The sequence below is a fragment of the Cervus canadensis genome, chromosome 13 (genome assembly GCF_019320065.1).
Source record: "Cervus canadensis isolate Bull #8, Minnesota chromosome 13, ASM1932006v1, whole genome shotgun sequence".
Classification (NCBI taxonomy): domain Eukaryota; kingdom Metazoa; phylum Chordata; class Mammalia; order Artiodactyla; family Cervidae; genus Cervus; species Cervus canadensis.
Window position 1 is genome coordinate 15957983 of NC_057398.1, and position 17685 is coordinate 15975667.

At 44.5% G+C, this 17685-nt stretch overlaps 1 protein-coding gene across 2 annotated transcripts in view; it reads right to left on the bottom strand.

Annotated features, from left to right (window-relative positions):
- LAMC2 (laminin subunit gamma 2) overlaps nucleotides 1-17685 on the bottom strand; it is a 76702-nt gene that overhangs the window by 9772 nt on the left and 49245 nt on the right. For both annotated transcript variants that reach the window (XM_043485507.1, XM_043485508.1), the window contains exons 9-18: nucleotides 17172-17284; nucleotides 14268-14486; nucleotides 13446-13628; nucleotides 12336-12581; nucleotides 9919-10064; nucleotides 6234-6390; nucleotides 5729-5934; nucleotides 2564-2643; nucleotides 664-813; nucleotides 4-148 (exon numbers count right to left, since the gene is read on the bottom strand). In XM_043485507.1, coding sequence (XP_043341442.1) covers nucleotides 4-148; nucleotides 664-813; nucleotides 2564-2643; nucleotides 5729-5934; nucleotides 6234-6390; nucleotides 9919-10064; nucleotides 12336-12581; nucleotides 13446-13628; nucleotides 14268-14486; nucleotides 17172-17284 — 1645 coding nt within the window. The remainder of the gene's footprint in view (nucleotides 1-3; nucleotides 149-663; nucleotides 814-2563; nucleotides 2644-5728; nucleotides 5935-6233; nucleotides 6391-9918; nucleotides 10065-12335; nucleotides 12582-13445; nucleotides 13629-14267; nucleotides 14487-17171; nucleotides 17285-17685) is intronic.

Consider the following 17685-nt stretch of genomic DNA (forward strand, 5'->3'; position numbering starts at 1 on the left):
TACCTGGAAGGACTGATCATTGACCCCCTGAAGCTGAGTTGCTGAACTGAGGAGGCGGAGACTATGCTGATAGGACGTATCTGCTTCAGTGTCAACTTGAGCGGCCTCCCTTGACAGCTGCTGGGCCAGAGACTTAGTTTTCTCCAATCTGCCGGGAGTGAAGACAGCAGACTTTGAAAATTCGCTCTTTTTAATAAAAGCAAAAATTCATTCTGTTAAAAATATGTCGTCAGGATTATCTGAAGAACCAGATGAGCATAAATGTCTGATATGCGTCTCTTTCCACAATTTAAACACAGACATTAGAGTTTACACAGGTTAGGTCAGAAAAATTCAACCCAAGTTTCCCAATTCTTAATCACATGAATATATTAGGCTTATACACTCCATGCCACCAGATGGGTGTGTTCACATCCTTTAAACACCACAGATGGTACCATATCTACAAATACACAATCTCTAAATCAAAACTGAAACTTAGAGTAACTGACATTTTTCTTCCAGTCTTAAAGGCATCTGCTTTCCTCCAAAGTAACATGCTCATTCTCCTGTCCTTCTTACTATTGATACATTGAAAGGAACACAGCACCCCTCAGACCTTTGCATTGTACCCTGGGAGGGAGCGGATTATATTGGCCTGCGTGAGGACCTGCTGAAACGTACTTTCCCACAAGCTCTTGCACCACGGAGCCACGGAGGCTGCCGCTGCTGCCTCCTTCAGCAGCAGCCTTGCGCGCCAAGGTCAGGGCTTGGTTGGAGTAGTCTTCAGTTTCCCTGACCAGTTGCTCCATGTTATTGGCTGACTCGACATGGCTGAAAGGATCAAAAAGAATGAGTTTTTATAGCAAAGGCTTCCTTTATTATTTTTTTTTAAATTTTTTTTTTTTTTGGGCATACAACAACATTTTTATTTTGTATTAGGGTGTAACCAATGAACAGCATTGTGATGGTTTCAGGTGGACAGCAAAGGGACTCAGCTGTACATATATGTGTATCCATTCTCCCCGAAACTTCCCTCCCATCCAGGCTGCCACATAACACTGAACAGAGCTCCACGTGCTGTACAATAGGTCCTTGTTGGTTATCCATTTAAAATATAGCAGTGTGTACACGTCCATCCCCAAATCCCTAACTACCCCTTCCTCCCAAATAGAGCTACCAGATGACCCACAATCCCACTCCTGGGGATATATCTGGAGGAAAACATGACGAGAAAGGACACAGGCATCCCGGTGTCCACTGCAGCACCATTTACAACAGCCAAGACACGGAAGCAACCTATGTGCCCATCAACAGAGGAATGGATAAAGAAGATGCGATGCATGTATACAATGGAATATTACTCAGCCATTAAAAAGGATGAAATAGTGTCATTTGCATAAACATGGATGGACCTAGAAATTGTCATACTGACTGAGTCAGTCAGACTGAGAAGGTGAAATATCATATGACACCCCTTATATGTGGAATCTAAAAAGAAATGATGTGGAAGGATGCAAAGAATGTCCTTTAGGCCTTTTATTTAAATAAAGGGAGAGGAGAAAGAGAACTGCTTTGACTCAAAAAAACAAACAGAAATGACCCAGATGAGATGGAGCTCCTCTATTAGAGGTGCTATCAAGAAGCAGAAGGTGTTCTGAGAAGTAGTCTCACGTCCTAAACTTTTTTGATGATCTACTCCATTTATAGCATAATCAGGGGAAACTATGGAGATGGGCAGGAGAAATCTCAGGGTGATAAATACTGCATTTATAAACTGTTTTCTGCAGGAGAAATCCCTAGGCTTTATTTTATCCAGGATCCAACTCCCTCTCCACTTTTTGCTGCATCTTTAAACTTAGCCCAACATTAAGGGGGACAAAGCCCACCGATAACAGTTTCCCAGTTGCTTTTGTCCTCCTGGTTCTAGAAACTGATGAAAACAAATCCAGGAGGCAGCTCACACTATGAGAACCACGAGCCAGCCCCCTTCTGCCGACTAAATTCCATTCAGGATTAGCAAAGCCTGCCACCTTGCTGAGCCCTCTGCCAGGAGCAAACCTCTTCAACATCAATCCTGACTGTAGGATTTGCAATCAGCAAGGACTAAGGAGCTGCCTGTGATTTCCAGGGCCCTGCAGAGCCAGTTTGCAGGAGGGAATTCTCTCCCTCCTGCACACTTGGCCCCCACAGGCTAGCAAACAACTCGTTGTTACTTGTTCCCAGGCTTGGTGTGGGAGCCTGGGAGTCCCTCAAAGCTGCAAAGTACTCTTTTCCAAGGGCTGATTCATTTCACTGGGCCCAAGGAATTACATCTGACATACACCGAAGCCATACCATGAGTCACAGAGAAATCTGGAAAAGAAACGCCCCACCCCCAACTCCTGCCAAATGACCTGGCCCAGTGGCCACCTACATACACTGAAAGCCAAACGGTTAAAAAATGGCTTCAGGGCAGGGGGATGGCTGCAAAGGAGCCTGGAGGTAATCAGGATGGAGCTTTGGTCCTGACTACTCAGCAGAGTTGTTCAAGTCTGGCCTCACAGAGGTGGTCTGAAGCAGGGCACCCTCCAGTACTACTCACCTGTCTGCCAGTCTCGTGGCCTCCTGAGCTAGACTTTTAAAGCCATTTGGCCCCGTGTAGTGCTCTGAGGGAGGAATGTTCTGTGGAAAAAGGACAAATGGTTAAGGCTTTGCTGGGAGCCATGGAGCCTAAGCAGGTTTCACAGCTGTCTTGCCTGAACCTCTTGTCATTCAGTCAGTTCAGTTCAGTCGCTCAGTCATGTCCGACTCTTTGCGACCCCATGAATCACAGCACCCCAGGCCTCCCTGTCCATCACCAACTTCTAGAGTTTACCCAAACTCATGTCCATTGAGTCGGTGAGGCCATCCAGCCATCTCATCCTGTCATCCCCTTCTCCTGCCTCCAATCCCTCCCAGCATCAGGGTCTTTTCCAATGAGTCAACTCTTCACATGAGGTGGCCAAACTATTGGAGTTTCAGCTTCAGCATCATTCCTTCCAATGAACACTCAGGACTGATCTCCTTTAGGATGGACTGGTTGGATCTCCCTGCTGTCCAAGGGACTCTCAAGAGTCTTCTCCAACACCACAGTTCAAAAGCATCAATGCTTCGGCACTCAGCTTTCTTCACAGTCCAACTCTCACATCCATACATGACCACTGGAAAAACCATAGCCGTGACTAGACGGATCTTTGTTGGCAAAGTAATGTCTCTGCTTTTTAATACGATGTCTAGGTTGGTCATAACTTTCCTTCCAAGGAGCAAGCATCTTTTAATTTCATGGCTGCAATCACCATCTGCAGTGATTTTGGAGCCCACAAAAATAAAGTCTGATACTGTTTCCACTGTTTCCCCACTTGCCATGAAGTGATGGGACTGGATGCCATGATCTTAGTTTTCTGAATGTTGAGCTTTAAGTCAACTTTTCACTCTCCTCTTTCACTTTCATCAAGAGGCTTTTTAGTTCCTCTTCACTTTCTGCCATAAGGGTGGTGTCATCTGCATAACTGAGGTTATTGATATTTCTCCTGGCAATCTTGATTCCAGCTTGTGCTTCTTCCAGCCCAGCATTTCTTATGATGTACTCTGCATATAAGTTAAATAAGCAGGGTGACAATATACAGCCTTGACATACTCCTTTTTCTATTTGTCAGTCTGTTGTTCCATGTCCAGTTCTAACTGTTGCTTCCTGACCTGCATATAGATTTCTCAAGAGACAGGTCAGGTGGTCTGGTATTCCCATCTCTTTCAGAATTTTCCACAGTTTATTGTGATCCACACAGTCAAAGGCTTTGGCATAGTCAATAAAGCAGAAATAGATGTTTTTCTGGAACTCTCATGCTTTTTTGATGATCCAGCGAATGTTGGTAATTCGATCTCTGGTTCCTCTGCCTTTTCGAAAACCAGCTTGAACATCTGGAAGTTCATGGTTCACATATTGCTGAAGACTGGCTTGGAGAATTTTGAGCATTACTTTACTGACGTGTGAGATAAGTGCAATTGTGCAGTAGTTTGAGCATTCTTTGGGATTGCCTTTCTTAGGGATTGGAATGAAAACTGACCTTTTCCAGTCCTGTGGCCACTGCTGAGTTTTCCAAATTTGCTGGCATATTGAGTGCAGCACTTTCACAGCATCATCTTTTAGGATTTGAAACAGCTCAACTGGAATTCCATCACTTCCACTAGCTTTGTTCGTAGTGATGCTTTCTAAGGCCCACTTGACTTCACATTCCAGGATGTCTGGCTCTAGGTGAGTGTGAGTGATCACACCATCGTGATTATCTGGGTCATCAAGATCTTTTTTGTACAGTTCTTCTGTGTATTCTTGCCACCTCTTCTTAATATCTTATGCTTCTGTTAGGTCCATACCATTTCTGTCCTTTATTGAGCCCATCTTGGCATGAAATGTTCCCTTGGTATCTCTAATTTTCTTGAAAAGATCGCTAGTCTTTCCCATTCTGTTGTTTTCCTCTATTTCTTTGCATTGATTGCTGAGGAAGGCTTTCTTATCTCTCCTTGCTATTCTTTGGAACTCTGCATTCAAATGGGAATATCTTTTCTTTTCTCCTTTGCTTTTCGCTTCCCTTATTTTCACAGCTATTTGTAAGGCCTCCAGTCACACAGAATTCTCCGTCCTGACACATCAAGAGTCCCTGGTTTACCATGGTCATTATGTAAAAAAAAAAAAAAAGTAGAGACTTGAATCAAATAGAAATCCAAGTTCAAAAAAAGTCTGTATATATAAATGGATTTTAAAATATATGCATGTTTATATCTTCATATATATTTAAAGTCCAGCAGAACATAGGCCAAGTTTTAACGGTAGTTATTTCATAGCAGTGAGATCAGAGAGGACATTTATTTTCTGAATATTCTACAAAAGGACAATCAATACACACTATTTTTAAATCCTTCATTTTCCCAGGTTTATATTTGATTTATCTTCCAGCTTTCTTTATCCACTTCGCATCTTACAATATTGTCACCATTGCCTCCTTTATTCAGAAAGACAAGAATGTTCATTCAGATCTCCTCCTCCTATCACACCACAAGCAACATCATTAGGAAAATCATACTGTAACAATTTTTTTCCCTATTTTCATCACCATGTTTTTATTGGTCTCCTTCCTTCCCTCCTAATTCTTTCCTTCCCTCTTCATTTTGTTCATTCATTCTTTCATATAGCAAACATTTGTCAGAGCCACACTTGGTGTTATGGGCTGAGAAAGTAAAGATGAACAAAATTGAATCCTGCCCTCCAAGAGCTAACAAGCTAAAAGACAGGCAGAGAGAAGGGAGAAGACTGTGCTACAGGTAGCAAGAAATGAACTGGTGAAAGAGAAAGGCTGTCACTAAGTCGTGTCCGACTCTTTTGTGATCTCATGGACTGCAGCCCGCTGGGCTCCTTTGTCCATAGGATTTCCCAGGCAAGAATACGGGAGTGGGTTGTCATCTCCTCCTCCAGGGGATCTTCCTGACCCAGGGATCGAACCCACATCTCCTGCTTGGCAGGTGGATTCTTCACCACTGAGCCACCTAGGAAGCCATAAAGCATAAAATGGGAACTGGCAAGAAGCCAAAGAAAGTTGTGACCACTGCAAGGAAGAGAAGTCCTACTGACTACCAGAGAGACCAGAAAACCCGAGAGACAAAGTGAGCCCGTGACACACACCATGGGTCCCCCAGCTCAGCAGGGACTCTCACCCCCTAACCCAGAACCACCTACAGTGTTCTGCAGGGCAGCCTCGCTCTCCTCCAGGCTCAGGCGCATCTGCGTGATGAGCCTACGAGTATCCTGAACTCGGTCCTGATGCTGGCTGCCCAGGGTCCGAAGTCTCTCCACGGTCATCTTGAGGTCATCCAGGCGGGTCCTGTAGCTATTCTCTTGGCTCCTGGCCTTGGCCAACTGGAGGTTGAGGGATCTAATAGCACCTGAATACCAACAAGGAAAGGGAGGATGAGCACGTTGGGGGGTCAAGTCATCAAAAACAGAGGGCTGAAAAAGTGACTTTGACTGGCTTTCAGCAAAACAGTAATAGCCCAGTATGTGAATGCATGCTCTTTCATCTCCATCATTTCAAATCTCAGGAGAACTTCACAGACAGTTCTGCCACCTCTGCAAGGGTGAGGTAGAGACATCTGCTGAACTGTTACCCCCAAAGATTCTATGACCCAGGGGACTGCTTTCTAAGCCTCTGAATTCTCTCCTGTGTGAAACGGGCCTCCATCACCTTCTGAAATCTGGGCTTCTCTCAGAAGGTCCCGAAGGGCCTGTTCAGCCTGCTGCATCCTGCCCTCCAGCTCTGCGTCGGGTACTGCTCCTCTGCCAGCCTGAGCCTTCGAAATCAGGGTCTCCAGGCTCTCAAGTTGCTGCATAAACTGATCCATCTGAAACCATGAAGGAAAGAGGATTAGAACAGAGGATGGAGTTCATGGTGGAATATTATATGGCAGGTATCCAGGGGCTAAGGCTTCCCAGGTGGAACTAGTGGTAAAGAACCCACCCGCCAATGCAGGAGACAAAAGAGACACCGGTTTGATCCCTGAGTCGGGAAGATCCCTTGGAGAAGGGCATGGAAATACTGGTTGCCACTCCAGTGTTCTTGCCTGGAGAATCCCATGGACAGAGAAGCCTGGTGGGCTACAGTCCACAGGGTTACAAAGAGTCAGACACGGCTGAAGCGACTGAGACCATGCATGCGTCCAGGGGCTAATGGCTACAAGTCCAGAAATGCTTGGCATGACATGGTAAAATTCAGACTCTAGAGCCTAGACTTTCTGAGTCTGGATCCTGGTTCCACTACTCACTAGCTATGTGACCTTAGGCAAGTCACTTTCTTTATCCATAGGATGAGGATAATAATATCGCACAGACTTATTATTTGGACTAAATGAGTTAGTATTTGTAGAATAGTGCCGGGAATAGAGGCAGTGCTATAGAGGCCGGTTAAATAGATAAATTTAAAAAAACAAGTTGAGTTTGTTCTACATTTGGGCTCTGTTTGGACCCTTTCCTCCCCCACCCTTCACTTCAGTAAAAAATAATAATTTATAATTAACAACAACAACATCAATTTCATTCTTCTCTGGAATTTGAATGAGAAATTTCTGGAGGCCATTCCTGTTTGGACAGCCCTGACACCTTTAGATTCCTCATATCTTTTATGCTGTTGTTGTTCTGTTGCTAAATCGTGTCCAACCTTCTGCGACCCCATAGACTGCATCACGCCAGGCTTTCCTGTCCTTCACTATATCCTGAAATTTGCTCAAACTCATGTCCATTGAGTTGCTGATGCCACCCAACCATCTCATCCTGTCACCCCGTTCTCCACCTGCCCTCTATCTTTCCCAGAATCAGGGTGTTTTCCAATGAGTCAGCTCTACACATCACGTGGCCATAGTACTGGAACTTCAGCTTCAGTATCAGTCCTTCCGATGAATATTCAGGATTGATTTCCTTTAGGATTGACTGGTTTGAACTCCTCACTGTCCAAGCTGCTTAAGAGTCTTCTCAAGCACCACAATTTGAAATCACCAATTCTTTGGCTCTCAACCTTCTTAACGGTCCAACTCTCAACATCTGTACATGACTACTGGAAAAACCATAGCTTCAACTATATGGACCTTTGTTGGCAAAATGATGTCTCTGCTTTTTAAATATGCTGTCTAGGTTTGTCATAGCTTTCTTTCCAAGAAGTAAGCATCTTTTAATTTCATGGCTGCAGTCTCTATCCACAGTGATTTTGGAGCCTAGGAAAATAAAATCTGTCACTGTTTCCACTTTTTCTCCTTCTATTTGCCTTGAAGTGAAATTTTGTTGTTAGTAATGCTTCCTAAGGCCCACTTGACTTCACATTCCAGGATGTCTGGCTCTAGGTGAGTGACTACACCATCATGGTTATTTGGGTCAGTAAGACCATTTTTTTTTTCCTTTTTGTATAGTTCTTCTGTGTATTCTTGCCACCTCTTCTTAATCTCTTCTGCTTCTGTTAGGTCCTTACCATCTCTATCTTTTATTGTGCCCATCCTTGCATGAAATGTTCCCTTGATGTCTCCAATTTTCTTGAAGAGATCTCTAGACTTCCCCATTTTATTGTCTTCCTCTGTTTCTTTGCATTGTTCACTTGAGAAGCCTTTCTTATCTCGCCTTGCTAGTCTCTGGAGCTCTGCATTCAGCTGGGTATATCTTTCCCTTTCTCCCTTGCCTTTTGCTTCTCTTTCCTCAGCTATTTGTAAAGCCTCCTCAAATAATCACTTTGCCGTCTTGCATTTCTTTTTCTTGGGGATGGTTTTGGTCAGTGCCTCCTGTACAAGGTTATTAACCTCCGTCCATAGTTCTTTAGACACAATATCAGATCTAATTTCTGGAATCTGTTTGTCACCACCACTGTATAATCATCAGGGATTTGATTTAGGTCATACCTGAATGGCCTAATGGTTTTCCCTACTTTCTTCAATTTAAGTCTGAATTTGGTAATAAGGAGTTCATGATCTGAGCCACAGTCAGCTCCCCAGTTTTTGCTGATTGTATAGAGCTTCTCCATCTTCAGCTGCAAAGAATACAATCAATTTGATTTTAATATTGACAATCTGGTGATGTCCATATGTAGAGTCATCTCTTGTGTTGTTGGAAGAGAGTGTTTATTGTGACCAGTGTGTTCTCTTGGCAAAACTCTGTTAGCATCTGCCCTGCTCCATTTTGTTCTCAAAGGCCAAACTTGCCTGTTACTCCAGGTATCTCTTGACTTCCTACTTTTGCACTCCAGTCCCCTATGATGAAAATGACATCCTTTTTTTGGTGTTAGTTCTAGAAGGTCCTGTAAGTCTTCACAGAACCAGTCAACTTCAGCATCAGTGGTCAGGGCATAGACTCGGATTACTGTGATGTTGAATGGTTTGCCTTGGAAACAAACTGAGATTATTCTGCCATTTTTGAGATTGCACTCAGGTACTACATCTCAGACTCTTTTGTTGACTATGAGGGCTACTCCATTTCTTCTAAGGGATTCTTGCACAGACCATTGTAGATACAATGGTCATCTGAATTAAATTCACCCATTCCTGTCCATTTTCATTCACTGATTCCTAAAATTTCAGTGTTCACTCTTGCCATCTCCTGCTTGACCACATCCAATTTATCTTGATTCACGGGCCTAACATTCCAGGTTCCTATGCAATATTGTTCTTTACAGCATCAGGCTTTACTTTCACCACCAGACACATCCACAACTGAGCACTATTTCCACTTTGGCCCAGCCACTTCATTCTTTCTGGAGCTATTTCTCTGCTCTTCCCCAGTAGCATATTGGACATCTTCCAACCTGGGGGGCTTATCTCCTGGTGTCGTATCTTTTTGCTTTTTCATACTGTTTATGGGGTTCTCAAGGCAAGAACACTGGAGAGATTCGCCATTCCCTCCTTCATTGGACCACGTTTTGTCAGAATTCTTCACTGTAGCCTGTCTTGGGTGTCCCTGCACAACATGGCCATAACTTCATTGAGTTATACAAACCCCTTTGCCATGACAAGGCAGTGATCCATGACATCTCTTTTACATGTTTAGGTTTCCTTTGGTTGTTTCATAAGGACATTTCTTGGAAAAAATCCATCTGGAAAGTGGCATATTATAATAGAGCACTGAATTCGGATTCAGTGGACATGGGTGGCATTTTCAGTTCCCCCATGTGACTTTTGAAAAATAACACATTTCTCAAAACTGGTAAATGTAAGAACATAACTTTGAAGTATTATTACTACTACAGGGAAACTTTTTAACATAACAATTTTTCAAGAGAGAAATAGTAATCCTCACTCCTGTCCTCACGAGACTAGGAGGAGCCTGGGTTTGTGACAGGACCACCCAAAAGATACTTCAGGATTTTACTTGTGAAGGTGAGGGCTGGCTAGCATGCACACCTGGCTCTTCACTTGATTATAGCAAGCGGGACAGTTGGTTAATGCCGCATGGTCACAGTTGAGGCCGTCAAATCCCGGCTTGCAAACACAGCTGCCATCGCTTCTACACTCCACGGGCTCCGAGCCCATTGGGTTGCAGTTGCAAGCTAGAGACAAAAGACAAACAGGAAGCTTTCATGTCAAACTAATTCTGGAACCTGGAGGTATAGCAAAGATAAAGGGAAGATCCAGTTACCCAGAGCAAAGAACCCTTCTTTGCCCTTGTTGATTCATGTTGTGTTGGATTCGTTTCTTGGCTATATCTCCAAGCACATTCCCAACACAGAGAGGTCTTGGGAATCATCTGGCAGGTTTGTTTGGTGTGTGTGTGTGTGGATGAAGAGACACTTCAACAGCCCATCCTTTCTAGAGACACTGATTTACTTCCCCCCATTAAATTGTAAGTCTCTTGGATATTCTGCAGACACTCTGGGTTTGCTCACAGACAGAGTAACATTTCTTCTGGGCCTATAATATGCCAGATGTAGACATCTCTCTATATATTACAGATGAGAAATACGGGCTCAGAGAGGTTGAGTAATCTGTCCTAGGACATACAACAAGAAGATGGCAAGAATGAGAACTTGGAAAGAGCCAGTGCTATTTTCCTTCTGCTCTGCTGCCTTTGACGTAGGAAATGCAATAAAGCAGAACCTTTACTCAGTCAAACTGATTCAGTAGCACTATGTGTCATGTTCTGTTCTAGGAGCTGAGGATATAACAGTGGGTGAGACACTGCTCAAATGCAGTGATTCTTTGGGTACTCCAACTTTAGTGATCACAAAACACTTGGAATAACGTCTGAGCATATGTTATGATTTGCTTCCATATTTATGTGTCTTCCTTATTAACCTATGAGCTCTTTGTGAGCTGGGCTGACTTATTCATTATTATAACCTCAGTATCTAGCTCCACACTGCATAAATGGTTAAGAGCTTGATAAGACAGTTCAGTGAAAAAATTGTACTGTCTAAAGGCAGTGAAAGCTCTATTAATAGCAATAATAGCAAAATCTATAAATTAATCTATTTATAGATTTGGGCTTCCCTGGTGGCTCAGACAGTAAAGAATCTGCCTGCGATGCAGGAGACCTGGGTTCAATCCCTGGGTTGGGAAGATCCCCAGAGAAGGAAATGGCAACCCATCCAGTATTCTTGCCTGGAGAATCCCATGGACAGAGGAGCCTAGTGGGCTACAGTATATGGAATCGCAAAGAGTTGAACATGACTGAGCAACTAACAATTTCACTTTTCTTTTCAGATGGAATTATATAGTTTACAGTGTGCTTTGTCATATGCTATTTTATCTTTGCAACCACTTTGAGTAAAATATTAATCATCCATATGAGGAAACTGAGACAGAGAAATTAATTGGCAAGATCAGAATAATACAAGAGGTATGCTAAAAAACTGGACTTAAACTCATACTGCTGATGTCATGTGAATGCTTCCTATCATAGAACATCACAGCTAACCCACAAGCTGGGGTCAGGGCAGGTGGAATTTGTGCCGCTGGGTAGAAGCCTTAAGTTGCACAGAGCCTCAAGCATTTCCAGGGCTGGGCACTCTGTTGTGAATGAGGGGCTCTGGGCGCCCTGCAGACCTCCTGGGGAACCTCCAATCTGGGTCCCCAGAGCCACTCTGGACCTTAAAATAAGCAAGTTCCTGCGTTCTGGACACCAGGCTGGTCTGGGACCTTGGTGACTGAGGGGTGAGTCTAAGTGGCAGGCCAGCTCCCTTGAACTGAATTTGCCTCTAGAACAGAACATGTGCAATGGCTTGAAAGAAGGGCCGAGCAAGAGGCCCGGTCTACACATTCATGCTTTGATCTGATCTGAAGCAGCGCCCAGGAATGCTCCACGAGAGCTACTGCTTTGAAGCCCGACCTCCTGAGTAGACGTGTGGACTGTCACCTTTCTATACATCAATCACACAGACTTCCTGAGAGGGTCTCTCCAACTACTTTACTGCCCACTCCCCTCCCACTTCAGTGTATCCAAGCTTCATCTCAAGTCATTTATTACCTTCCTCTTACGGGTCTGGCAGCCACTTGCCTGCCTACCAGCCTGGGGACTACGCATAGGAGGCAGCCCCATTTTATCTCCTCTTCCACTTTGGAATGTAAACCTGACCCTTTTCACTTCTCCCACTCAGCCTTAACCCTTTCGACATCCTCTGGCTCTGACTGTCAGAGCCCTGCTGCAGGGGAAATTGGTCTTAAGACTTCTGGTCAGTGAAAGGTCCAGGCAGGTCAGAGAAGCCAAAGGAGCATCACAGTATTACCTGCTGTCAGCCTTGCCCATTTATATGTTCTCACACGTGTACATGCACACACACACACACATAGCCTGGCCAGTCTGCCTAGGGGTGCAGTCCTACCTCGACATTTGTCTGCTGGGTTGGCAGCTAAGGGGTCCCCGTAGTAGCCAGCTTTGCACTGGTCGCAGTGGGCACCGGTCGTGTTGTGAAGGCACTTCAGACACCTGCCTGTCAGGCGGTCGCAGTTCCCGGGGGCACTGGGGTCCACGTTGTTGCTGCACTGACAGGACTGACAAGGTCTCACTGGACCATGTTCCCCAAAGGGGTCCCCAAAGTAGCCATCAGCACAGAGCTCGCAGCGGGCGCCTGGAAGGAACCAAGAGTCAAGCTGCCCACGTGATCATCGATTAGCAGCAAAACCAGAGGCAGAGGCTGAGATTATGTCACCCTCTAGAAGAGCTTCCCCCATCTGGGACCCCAGAACAGCAGGCTCAGGAGCAGGAACCCACAGCAAGAGGCTGACTCTTCCACGCCACGGTGGTCACAGATTCTAGAACACAAGTACCACCAGGGGCCTTCCTGCCAGTTAACAAGCTGGCTAGGGAAAAGTCAGATGGAGCACCAAACCACCAAGACTGCAGCTCAAGATAAGCTCTTCTCTGAGACTGACCAGCAGAGAGTTGTGACATGTATAACATTACTAAGTTTCCCTTCTTTATCTTGGTTCAATTTTTTTGCTTGTTTTTGATGAGGACCATTTTAAAAATCTATATTGAATTTGTTACAATGTTGTTTCTGTTTGGGTTTTTTGGCCATGCAGCATGTGGGATCTTAGATCCCCAACCAGAGATCAAACCTGCACCCATCCTGCAACCCCACATCTCACCCCCACCCCTCCCCATCTTTACCCCATTGGTACCTGAAGTCTTGACAACTGGGCCACCGGGGAAGTCCCTCCTTGGGGTTCATTTTTAAAAACTTAGTTAAACTCTATATTTCATCTGACAACTTCACATCCTAATTACAAACCTCTTAAAACAGCGTTAGATGTGTCCTCCCATAACTCTACACCCTGCCCTTCTTCAATCCACTTCAGCTCTTTGGCATCCATCTCTCCTTATCTTTAAAAATGAGCCCATTGAGAATAACCCTGAGTCATGAGAAGTCCCTCGAAATCCCTTGGATTGGACAGACGCGTGGCAGGAGGACAGGGCGGGCAGCTGGCCTCACCAGTGACGCCATGGGGACAGTTATTGCACACCACCTCCTCTGTCTCGGGCATCACAGAACAGCTGAACCCATTGCGACAGGGACAGGGCTTGCAGCTGCGGGGGTCGTGTGGGTCGTTGTAGAAACCGATGGGGCAGTCCGCACACTCGATGTCAGGGTTCTCATCCCCTGAATAACAGTCTCCTGGGAGGAAGAGGGAGAATGGAGGGGCAGAGAAATGAGCAGGTAAAACTATCCACTTCCTTTAATACAGAGGACGACACGTGGGAGGCAGAGCTTAGTTATTCAAACCCTCCCTTTCTGCAGCTTTCCCCAGAGTGCCTGATCGCTGGCCCTCCCCTCTGCCCTCCTACCAACTCTAAACATGGCCACGACCCTGAATCTCACCCTCCCTCTCCCAGGCTAAGCAGACCCACACTCCTTTTACCACCGTCCATAACTTAACACGGCTCCCCTCTTCCCCACGGCTTGACTACACCACTTGTCGGCACATTCATTCAGGTCCTGACACTGCCTTTGATCTCCCCAAACAATTCTTGCAATTTGACACCAGCTCCCCCACCCAGCATTGAACCGTGACAGCCATTTCCTGTAACCTAGCACCTTTCTCACAACCTTGTGGCATTTCCATCATGAAAAGGATTGAATGTAATAAAGCGCCGTGTCCATCTTCCCTCGACTCCAGCCCTGCTCTCCTTAATCCTTTCCCATCTCTGAAATGAGTTCAGGCACCGCCTTTCCTGCACGGCTCTCTCTTCCACGGGAGACCCCGGTCACCTGGCTGCACCCCGAACCGCCTGGTTCAGGTGTCATTTCACTCACCTGTGTCTGGATCACAGGCCCCTCCCCCTTGGCAGTTACAAGGAATACAGGTGCCAAAAGGTCCCAGTCTGGCTGAATCTCTTTTGTAGCCAGAAGCACATTCCTGGCAGAACTGTCCCTTGTACCCAACAGGACATACACATTGTTCAACCCAGGGTGCTGGGGCTCCCGAGATGGGGCGGGCTGAGATCAAGGTCACATTGTCGAGGTACCCAGTACCTGCAAGAGAGACAACAGGTGGGAAGCAACAAGTGGTAAGGTCCAAGGATCTAAAGTCAGGCCTCATATTGGATTTTTTCTTAACTCCTCAATGAAAAGAAATTCACATTTTAAGGCATGACAAGGAAAATTTAGACATAAAACTTTCTCTCGCCCTTTGGCCTCCTTCTTCCCCTCTAAGTAGATGTAACATTGTGCATCTGCCTTATGTGTTAAGCAGACCTCCCATGTGGCAGAAATACCTGCTTAACCACAAAGATCAATTTTTCTCCTTCTGGCACCAGCCATGTAACTCCTTAGACATAACATTACTTTGTCAGTCCTGGTAAGGGGTCACAGTGACCTCCTGCTTACTTGCCTTGTATGTGCAGACATCTCTGGTGAACTTTATGTCAATGCCAGTATATCATTTCCCTTAAAGAGAGCAATTGGTGCAGAACAGACTAGTCAGACGACCTGGAGAGATTGGGCCACACCTAATGGAAGTTCTTAGTTTAAATACTTGTTTATGACCTCATTAATGCTACTAGTTATATTATATGCTGCCTATTTTACAAGATTAAAGTTCCCTGCACATGTATGCATGCATGCTCATGTTGTGTCCGACTCTTTGCGACCTCATGGACTGTAGCCTGCCAGGTTCCTCTGTCCATGGGATTCTCAAGGCAAGAATACTGGAGTGGGTTGCCATTTCCTCCTCCAGGGGATCTTCCCGACCCAGGGACTGAACCCACGTCTCTTACATCTCCTGCATTGACAGGCAGATTCTTTACCACTGAGCCACCTGGAAACCCACCAAATGTGGGACTGAGCCTCAGACAAAATGAATGATAATTAGGTGACTAGAAACAATTTGATCAAATATATAGTTTTACAAGATCAGTGATTGTAATAATGTATTGTAATAATTGTATATTATAATTGTAATAACAACAGTGATTGTAATAATATGGGAAGAAGGAACAAAAGGGAACTATTCTGAGGACCGTAACAGACTAGTAAGACAGGTGGTCCAGAGACTTTTGGTTGCTGTTAACAGAAACTGGTCCAGTAATGGCACTTTCTGTGGCCTATCAAAAAAGGCCTCACTTGACTTGGGAATGTGCATTTCTAGCACCGTGGGACAAAATGGTCACAAAATACCTCCCAAACCATGACTGAAATTAAGACAGAAGGGAAAGGGACTGTAAAATAAAGAACACTGCCCACTCCCCTGTTCTACAAGAATCAGGTCTTTAGCTGCCGCGGTCGATGACCGGCAACACATCCCGAAAGGAATTCAAGACAAAGGTCAGGATGAAGCACCCCGTGCTCTCAGAAACCTGACAAAACCGGCCCTCAGTCAGGTATTTTCAGGAAAAAATTTTATGAATCCAGTTTATTGCATCTTCTCATACTTAGAAAAGCACTAAAACCATTAATTAAGATATCCGTCCCTTGGGAAGAGCAGTAGCCTTCTACCAAGACATGTGCTTGACAGCACGTACTCCCTTCCAAGATCACATACATACTGGCTTCCCCTTCACCTCTTTGGAACTGTTCTCAGAACTTTCCAAGAGACAGCCTCCAGGCTCTACTTTTTATATCCGCTTGAATAAGATTTTTCATTTCTTTCTTAGATTGACTTTTTTTTCAACTTTTTATCTTATATTGGAGTATAGATTGACTATTGATTAATTTTTTCATTGATAGCCCAGGTGACTTTCACTCACTCTGGCATGCATAATAGTATAGCACTTCATCATCACTGAGTGCACTGGTTCTGCTGTCAGAAAAATCAGGGTTTGAATTCTGGCTTGATCCTCACTAGCTCTGTGAATTGGACAAGTTCCATAACACCTCTGTGTTTCCTCAGCTATAGAAGAGAAATGACAGAGGTATCTACCTCCCAGGTTGTTGTGAAATTAAATGAGACAATGCATGTACCATAGAGTACCTGGCACATAGTAAAGATTCAATAAATTGTTAGTAAACACCTTTTCCACTTTCTGCTTTATTCACTGTATCAGTGACATGGAAATGGTGCATGTTAGCCATGCATCCTTTTTACATGAATGCTAAAAAACTTAAGCGGTCTCACTTAAATAAATCCGATCGTGATAAGGAGAACCCAACATAGTACATAGTATGTAGAAAGCTCAATAATAGGAATTTACAGAATACATGGTGATGTCCAAACATGGTAGCACCAAGTATAATCCCAAAGGAAAACTACTCAAGAAATAAAGAGAAATGTTGTAGATTCCACTTCTGAGCTAAGCGAATGTGCCCTTTTGCTGTAGGTTACCTTCTTCAAATAATCGGCTTCAATCTAAATTCAGAGACTTTCTAGCAAGGCAGCATCATTTATTCTTCATTGATGTGACCTCTTTTCAAGAAATACTCCTTAACTCTTTGTTGACTGGGAGATTTTTGCAGAAACTAATTCTTGTGGTTGGCAATTTGTTATATTGAAATACTCTGGTCAATAACGTTTGGGTAGCAAAAGATGTATTAATAAATCTCTGGTCAATAATGTGTTAACAACATTTTGTATAATGTAAAAATGTAGACCCAATCAGAGGTTCTACATCAAAACCATTCATTGTTTGTCCTCTTGTTTGGAGACTGTCACCAACTTAGACAGCTGAAGCAAGTTAAACAAAAACCTAAGAAGGGAGGAATTCCTTTCTTTTAGTCACTTACTGTATTCTCCGTAGGTAGCTCGGATCCTCAGGGCTGTGAGGTTCCGCAGTAACCTCCGATACTCAAAGTAACTCAGCTGGGGTCTCCAGTTACTGCTTGGATGTTCATTTAATCTGCATGATTTAAAACCAAAAGGTGAAAAATCCCACTCTTATCAAATCTTATAATGTGTATACCTGATACAAATTCCTGCCTGAGAATGCAGGAACAACTAAGTCCCTTCACAGCCCTGCTTAGAGGGAGATAAAGGACAGGTAGCCATATCCCTGTAGGCACAAGCCTGGAGCTTTCCCACTCCACGGGGAATGCAAGCCCCACAGGATGTGATGGAGTGTAGGAAGCCAAACTCCAGGGGTTATGGCGTCCAGTGTGGGTCCAAGTCCTCAGAGACCACTTTCTATTCTTGGTCACAGGAAACCTAATAGCAGAAACATCTCTGAGTTCCAGAAGCTCTGATTTTTAAGAGCTGTCATTCATGTTTGGTTTTGTTGTTTAAATGACTTGTTATCTGAGC